The 9324-nt window shown below is 33.2% G+C and overlaps 1 protein-coding gene across 1 annotated transcript; it reads right to left on the reverse strand.

The window, feature by feature from the left end:
- Window positions 1-1587: 1587 nt before the first annotated feature.
- Window positions 1588-8726, reverse strand: LOC107446039 (sulfotransferase 1E1; the record flags this gene model as incomplete). The annotated part of the gene is given in 5 exon segments (XM_043054470.2): window positions 1588-1706; window positions 2659-2881; window positions 5038-5289; window positions 7022-7406; window positions 8419-8726. Coding segments are annotated over 5 exon segments (1080 nt in total), but the record flags the coding sequence as incomplete, so codon positions are not given.
- Window positions 8727-9324: the final 598 nt, after the last annotated feature.

The following is a 9324-nucleotide window of genomic DNA, read 5'->3' on the forward strand; positions in this document are numbered from 1 at the left end:
TGCACACTCTCGGTCCCATCACATATATATATTGATAAGGAAGGCGAGGAAATTGATCGGTGTCCGGCTAAGGACCCATATATATACAGATAAATATAACGCTAAAAGATTCAGGAGTGTCTTAGTGATCTGACATTTATAACCCACCTTACCACCTTGAGGAAACAACAATGAGAGTATCCAGAAAACCGTGTGCTAGACAGCGTTCCCCGTGTTAATGTGAACAATACTACAAAACTAAGATACTCAGGAACGTTTTTGAATCCAAATCTGGAGTTTATACTCCACCTCCCGATCTGGAGAAAACAACAGAGAATTCAGAATATCGTGAGCTAAACGGAGTTTCCAGCGTAACGTGAAAAATGCTACAAAACTAAAAGACTCAGGAATGTTTTTGGATCCATATCTGACGTTTATACCTCACCTCACCGCCTGGAGAAAACAACATAGTATCCAGAAAACCATGTGCTAGACAGAGTTTCCAGCGTTAATGTGAACAATAACACAAAGTTAAAATACTCAGGAGTGTTTTTGAATAAAAATCTGGCGTTCATTCCCCTCCGCAAGAATATCAAAATTCAAGTCAGAAACTTATAAAATATCCTAACAAAGATAGCTAAAGCACCTTGGGCTAAAGTAAAAAAAAAATACTTAAAGACGTCTATCCAGCTGTAATAAAGCGCAGCATTCAGTCAGCAATATGTATTTTAATCATCAATTATGTTTTGTAGAATTTCTGAGGAAAAAAACTCACTGTTAAATAACCATGAAGATCCAAAATGAAGCAAAAGATTTAGAAACTTCATTTTTTATAAAAATTAAAAAATTTATTTGGTATTAATAGTTATAGAAACAATTATAATAATTTAAAGAAGGATGAATAATGTTTAAAAAAATGCAAGTCCACAAACATCACTTTGATTCTATGTAACAACATTACTGCAACTAACTTCAGTTATGATTCAGTTATCAATATTTTAACAAATAGTTCCGTTTATAACATGGTTCCCACAGGCCTTAATTTTAAAAAGTAGTTACAATAAGAAGACGAATTTTGATAATTTAATTCACTCGTGACTGCTACTATCTGCCCTTTTTCATGCGAAATACACCTGGATAAAATTTCTGGTCTACCACTGTTAAAGTTTTGTCTCAATAATTCCCTGTTAGCTTTAGTGTAAATTTACTAACACTGGTAGATTTAAGGTCCATGAGGAGACTAAGTGAAGGTTACACTCAATTATTCTGTGCTTGATGTTTTAAAGATGTCTTGCCAGAGATATTGAATATCTGTTCCTTTTGTTCTCTCCATGAATTTCTTTTCCAATGTTTTGTCTTGCTCCGGTGAGAAATGGTTCTTCCAATCACCAACAATTCCTGCAAAAAGAACCAATCCCGTTATAAGTTACTATTTAAATATCCATTTTTCATACTAGGTAAATAATTTAACAATAAAAAAATCGGCATTAATCAATACTACGAAGTCATACACAAAACTGAAAGGCAAATACCGATATAGATAATAAANATTTAAGGTCCATGAGGAGACTAAGTGAAGGTTACACTCAATTATTCTGTGCTTGATGTTTTAAAGATGTCTTGCCAGAGATTTTGAATATCTGTTCCTTTTGTTCTCTCCATGAATTTCTTTTCCAAGGTTTTGTCTTGCTCCGGTGAGAAATGGTTCTTCCAATCACCAACAATTCCTGCAAAAAAAAACCAAGTTGCTATCTAAATACCCCTTTTACATGCTAGGTAAAAAATTTAACAATACAAAAAATCGGCATTATTTAAAACTACGAAGTCATACACAAAACTGAAAGGCATATACCGTAATAAATAATAAAACAAAATTGATTTACTCTTTTTAATTATTATATGTTGCCTTTCATGGAGAATTTACATTAGATTGAACAGAACACGCTTTTAAAGTTCATCCCATCAAAAAATCATCATCATCTGTTTTCAGTCATTGTCATTTAGAAGGAGGCTATTGCTCGAGATCATCATCATTTTATCACAATCCAGTGACTTCTTTTTCATCACTTGTAGCTTTGCAGAACTTATCGGCAGCAAAGAATGGTAATCTCGAATGAATTCTGATGTGAATCTTTTAAAAAGAAAAACAGGGTTCGTAAGTGTCTTAGATTAGCTTTGCAGAACTTATCGGCAGCAAAGTATGGTAATCTCGAATGAATTCTGATGTGAATCTTTTAAAAAGAAAAACAGGGTTCGTAAGTGTCTTAGATTAGCTTTGCAGAACTTATCGGCAGCAAAGTATAGTAATCTCGAATGAATTCCCATGTGAGTCTTCTAAAAAGAAAAATTCTAAGTGTCTTAGATAATTTTAGTAATTATAGTAGTCATATTAATGCTCTCTGGGATTTTTTTTAAAGGTATCACTTTAAGATTTAAAAGCCTCGTAAATATTAACTCTTATAAGGATGTAATCTCTTCACAAAAAAAAAACATAAAGTGGTGGCCTTAAATATATTTCGTTACGTAGATCGAGGGTTTGTTTCATTTCTGTTATCACTATTCATTTTTTTCGAAGACCTTCGGGAACCTTGGAAAAAAATTCATTTAATGTTAGTTTTTCAAAGAAAGTGAAACTTTTTTTTCAATGAAAAATTCTTTTCGTGAGATTGGAAGTCTTACCTTTTCTTACATAACTTATACTATTCGGATCTGTGTCAAAGAAGCTCTCTTCCGATTCCAACAGTTTCTTTAATCCAACTGATAAATCAGTGCGATCCTGATCGGATTTCCGTGTCTGACGGGCTAACTCAGAAATTTGCTGATTCAGTGTTTCTTTCATAAATTCGAAACTGCTGTGCTTGATGACATCTTTCAACATAGTTTCATTCTTCTCAAGCATTTCCTATAAAGTAAATACAAAGAATAGATATACTTATCAATATAAAACGTATAGATAATGTATATGATCACAAAGGTTATAAGTTTAGTAGTACACTGTTAGCAATTTTTCGGATAAAATGATTAAATAATGATTTATTTAGTTGTTATTTAACCATATTTAAACAAAGCATTCAAATAACCATAAATAAGTTGGTATTCAAACTGTTAACTGTGAGAAAAACCGTGTATTAACTGCTTTCATCTAATATGGTTAAACAACCAGAATTTCATCACATTAACAAGGCCCACCTGATAAAACAACTTAGTTCCCTGCAGCTGGGTACGTATTATAGCCGAGTTGGCTCATCTATCAATTTCGCGAGAGACAGAACCGTGATTCAAGTCCCTGCATTACCGTTTTTTCCATTCATTACATTCAACAACGCATGAAGAGTGCCCAGTGTCTTGCACTCCCCAATTTGTGACTTGTACTAGAATAATATGATGCTCTCATCCGCGCATGCATGACAGCACCATAACTGCTTAACGTAAAAAGTATAGCACATCTTATCTTTTATGATAAATGAAACAACGAGATAAACTATTTAAACCACATTCCACGGTTTATTTGATAAAGCACAGCTCAACACAACCACTCTTGTGTCTATTGCCTAACGAAAAACCTAGCTCCAATGTCCAGTTAGATTCCTTTTTTACGGTTTTGAAACTATGCTAGATGTAAATGGTTTAAAAAAATATAGTTCTGTATTCATTTTTTTTAGTATTCTATTCGTAAACGGTTTCAAATTCAACGGTTGTAAATGATTGGATGGACAAACTGCTGCCGGTTATTTTACTGTAATTTTAGAGAGAAATATCTAACAGTGAACAGTATGGGGGCCAAAAGTATCTGGACATCCAGTAATACAGACATGAAATATAATTTTATGTGATGTTGGTTCCCCATTTACATCGATGGCAGCTTGCACACGTCCTTAGATATTTCCCACCAGTTTTTGATTGGTGGCTATAGGAATTGACTTCGAGATTTCTATCACAGTTTAAGTGTATGCTGGCAATGATGAGTGCAAATTTGGCTAACTACATAATTTGAGTTTTAATTGGCCAGAAAGGTGTTCTGTGGTATTTAGACTGGGGCTTTAGAAAAGGGCCAGGCCGGTGTCTGAACACCCATTTTGTCAAATCATGGCTGCACAAGTCTTGTTGTGTGAAAAGAACAATTATCCTGCTAGAAGAAAAATTAGCCTTTTTCCTGCTAGAGAAAAATTTTCCGAAAGATTGCCATAAAATTGGGAGAATAGCATAGTCAAGAATGACCACTTGCATCTCAGTGTTCATGTATCCAACCGCTGGAACTGAGGAACCTAGGCCAAACAATGAAAAACAAGTTCATACCAGTAAAGTGCTCTGATAACCCAACGACGTGCACGCGTAGTCGAGCACTTTATGGTGCAAGAATTTTTCGAAAACCCATAGTGCACACTCTCGGTCCCATCACAGGTTGATCAAAGTGATCCCCACTTATCTCTGACAGCGATGCCAGAGATCTCTATAGAGTAAATAATTTTCTGGTTCTTCATTCGGTTCTGGGATCTCTATTGGGTTAATAATTTTCTTGGAATCGTGTCTCATGATTATTCCACTGTGGGACCGAAAGCTTGAGCTCAGTAAATTTTATTGCGCATCTTCCATATATCGAAATACCTTCGGAACTGAGCATTTTTGACATAATGACAAAACTAGTTAATTAAAAAAATTCATTAAAAATATTTTTTACAATTATTTCATATTGTTTAGTGTAATAATGATCAAAGATTGGAATTGTAAGATATGCACACTTTCACGCCAATTTAATCTATGAAGAAATACGACCATTTTGGAATGGTGATATATGCAAAAGTAGAAATTAAGTGGCTGGGGTTCAAACTTCTAATGCTCTCTTGACCAAACTATTTTCCTCCTTATATTTTTAAGGGTCAAGAATAAAAATCAATCAGAAAAGAAGTATAGTTATTCAAAGAAATTAAATTTTTGTACTTGATTTCATAATTTTAAACATCATTTGATCTAATTAATTAGCATATTTAAGGATAGTCCCTCGAAATATTAAAATTGTGGTTCGTGAAAATTAGATCATTTCATCATATAAAATTTTACCTTATATTCAGATCCCATAAAATTTGCAATTTTCAAAACATTTCTCTTTATATCTTCTTTCAGTTGCTCATATGTGATGAACAAAACATTTGGGTCATTTCTGCGCTCATACCAGGATATCAAACTGTCGAAATAGTCTCCGTAGTCCACTTCTCCTTTCATGAACAGTTCAAAATAATCATCGAAGCTGCCATTTTTGAACTTATAGCCGGTGAAGTTTTTTGTGTGATGATAAAACGAAACACAACAATCCTAAAAAATAGCAAAAAAATCGATAATTTGTATTACAAAATTTAGATCTTGTGTAAATTATATCTTCCTTAATGAGAATAGCTTATGCTAAAAAAATTATTACTTGGATAGTTTGCAACAAATTTAACGTGAATAGTTACAACAAAAATTAAGTCGAGTTGATATCAAAATAATTAAAATCCGTAGTGAACTTATTTAGAGTCATTGTTCTAATGACAATTTTCTTTCCGATAAAATTTTTCAATATTATAAGAGTTTTAAAGGCTATTCAATATCAATCTATGGTAATATCTCAGCTGGAAATTACCAGATGAATTTGAGATATATTTCCATATTACAGTCAGATTTAATACGTCTAAAAAAAATTCTCATTTTTGCTAGTTTTATTTCTAAGTAACCCATATGATCGACAAAAATACAAATGTACTTTAAATAAATTTGTTGGGGATCGCTGCAATATTTTCACTTGATATAACACTATAAAAGATGGAGAAAAAAAGAATAGCACTTGAAAGAAGGTTGACTTGAGCATCAATGAGTTAAAAGGCATTGCTTTAAAATTTATTAGTCACTTAGTACAATTTTTTTTAAATTAATCATTTTTACTTTAAGAGTCAAAAAAAATTTTACTTTTATATTTATAATACTGGTTGTAAGTTGAAGTTGTAGGGATTTAGGTTTTTAAAAATCACTTTATCATTTAGTTTTCTGAATGTAAATAGATCAGATGATATGTCACATATTTAATGTAACATGCCATCTGTAATATACCCGTTATATAGGATGTTCCAGGATTATTGGGTCAAAATTTAAGAGGAAGTAGGGGACATCACAAGGATTCAGAATTGTATGACAACCCTTAGTCGGAATGTGTTATTGTTCACAAGAGCACTGGAGGAATCAGACCTGCATTGCCGCAGTCATTTGAGCTGCCATCGTCCGTAGATGAATATGTAACGTTTTACGAACACCAAACTGACAGGTATGCACATGATGAAAGGATTGACAGAGGGGAATGCACGAGCTGCAGGAAGATTGCCCACCACTTGGCAGGTAGATGGCAACTTAAATGACTGCGGCAATGCAGGTCTGCTTCTACCAGCGCTCTTGTGAACAATAACACTTAGAAGCGAACGAAGACGTTTCCAAGCATGGGTTGTTATACAACTCTGAATCCTTGTGATGCTCTTACCAGCTCTTAAATCTTATCCCAATAATCCTGGAATACCCTGCAGACAGATGGTCATGGCGTATGGCATTTGCAGAAATGCCAAATTGCTCCGGACAGCGGATAAATATTTTCTAGTGGTAGTCTTTTAATGTATGAGTCTTGGTTTAGTAAATCGCCGTAATGATTATGCTTAACGTTAAAAAAAAGTTAGTAAGAAATTCCTCAATTAGTTTTTAAATTTAGTTGAACATTGACATTTTTTGCTGTGTTCATTTTCTTAAAAAAGCATTTCGAGGTTTGTTCATAATAAAAAGCTAACCGTCGGTATTATTTACAGTCAGCGATACGAACCACTCGGATAATTTCGAGGATTTTTCTAACTATTTTTTTTTATATTTAATGTGATGGTATCTCTGCAATTAGCCTAAAAAGTATTTAGGCTGATTAGAAAATACCGGAGATTTCCAACACGTGTTATTAATCGCAAAATGATGGTGTTTGTTTGTAAAGATTATAGAAATACTTTACAACACTTGCATAAACATAATAAAACGAACTTACTTTAGGGTTTCTGGCAACGTAAATATACTTTGCCTGCGAAAACCATGGGATCACGTCGATAGGCAAATGTGTCTTGATGGCTCCGGGTCGCTTCATTATCCTTGCCGCTTCAGCTCCTGACATTTCCAGAAAAGGCGCATTGTTAAAAAATTCCAGGGCTGAAGAAAAAGGTGAACCTTCTTGATGAATGCAGGCCACGATGTTTTGCACCCAAGTTGCACCACATTTTGGGTAAGTTGTGATAAAAAGATCGTCCGGTCGTGGCTCGTAGGAGAGTGCTGAATTGAAAGCCTCCAAAGAGAACTGTTTTGGAATCGAAAATCCACATGACGTTTTTTGATATTCTGGTAGAATTTTCTTTTTCACTTTCGTGATTACTTTTTGACTGTAACAGAAAATATTGTATAAAATTGAATAGTCCTCTAAACTGTAACAGATGAGTGTAACAATGACTTTTTTTGACTGCAAGAGAAAAGATCATAAAGAAATTGAATATTCCTCCAAACTATAATAGATGACTGTAACAATGACTCTTTTTAAATGTAACAAAAATATCATAAAAAGATTGAATATTCCTTCAGACTGTAACAGGTTACTGTAAAAATGAATCTTTCTGACTGTAACAGAAAAGATCATAAAATATTTTACATTCCTATTAAAAAAAAAATTCTTATAAATGCTAGGGACTAACAACCCACTGCTCGCTATCGCGCAATCCTCGGAAACGATTTCGCAGTTCCTTTTTATTTGCTTCCACACCTACTCATTTCGTTAACTCACCAGATACAAAAAACTTGAATGAATTTACTTGAAAAATGATTTTACACAAAAAACTTAACACAAAGGCAGGCAGGAAGCCATATAGAACATAAACAAAGTTATTACGCATCGAAGTTGACAGGTACACAAAAAAAAAACTTTTATCACTGTTGCAATAAAATATATAAACAAATAATAAATCTAAGTTAAGTAGAAGAAGCAGACGAGAAAAAATAATATTTCAACAAATTCGATGTGCTATACGGCTCTGTATTTAATTGACTCAACGTTAATTAATATTCTAAGTTATGTAGAGAAACTTAGCTCAACTTTAATAAGCCATTTTTCTGTTAAAGATCAGCTGGAGCTGACGTCATAGATCACATGGGTTTGCATCGGTTGTCTTCTTCCTCTTAGAGTGCAAGTACCCAATTGAAAAAATAATTAGAATAAAACACACAGAATATAACAGTGTAAATTTCATATATCTTCACATCGTTGATTTTAAAATAATATTAACATGTAACAACTTCGAATCAACGATTATGTATCCCATTGGAGCTCAAATCGAAACTTATTACCCATTTTTATACCGTTTTCTGCTTAAAATAAATTCGGAAAAAAGCTGTCAATCTTACCTATTTCCTTCAATACATTTCTGAAAGTGACAGTTCTCTGATTTAAATTGTTCTCTCTCAGAAAGATAAGCAGTCGTGAACATTATACGTTCGTTTGGCATGTAAAGAAAAAAAAATCAGCTGCTGTCAATTGCAATTTCATCGATAAGATATTACTTGTTGCCAATTTTAGAAGAAATAATCGTTTAAAAAAATGAAATTATCGTTATTTATTTTTATTTTCTCATCGAAAGTGCTGACTGTTTGATACTAAGCGTAAAAGAAATAAGATGACAGAAAAGAGATTATCCGATTGATAAAGATCATAACTCGATTAGCTGCTTCTCAAAATATCAATATTCTTTAAATAGTTATAAAGAAAACTGAAAAATACAATTCGCAAAAGAAAAAAAGAGAAAACGGATCGCCCTGAATAACTTTCGTCACTCAATCTTAATCGTTCGAGCGGGTGATCACAAATATGCTAATTAATGAAAGCAGACGATATTTTAAGTGACGAAATCAGACAAAACGTTCTTTTTCTGAATAAGCATACCCCATTTTCGATTGATTCAGATTTCTGACCACCAAACCTACAGGGGATAGTCGTAATCTAAGGAATGTGGTTCCCATAGCAGAGCAAACTAAAGTTTTGACCCCTTTATATTAACACTACTTTTTGCGTATTTCATCATATCTCGAGAACTTTTTAAGCGGGATGAAAAACGCACGCAACTTCGCACGTAAGTCGCACTTTCGCATTTTCGCACGCAACTGCGAAATTCGTTTATCCAAAAATAATTGCGTGCAAAAAATAAATTTTACCAAATATTTCTTATTTTTTATTATTTTATTTAATAATGACCGAAAAAATTAAATCCAGGTATACAATTTTTTACACCCTTTTAAAGTATGTCATTTTACATG

Source organism: Parasteatoda tepidariorum, chromosome 2 (assembly GCF_043381705.1).
Source record: "Parasteatoda tepidariorum isolate YZ-2023 chromosome 2, CAS_Ptep_4.0, whole genome shotgun sequence".
Lineage (NCBI taxonomy): Eukaryota > Metazoa > Arthropoda > Arachnida > Araneae > Theridiidae > Parasteatoda > Parasteatoda tepidariorum.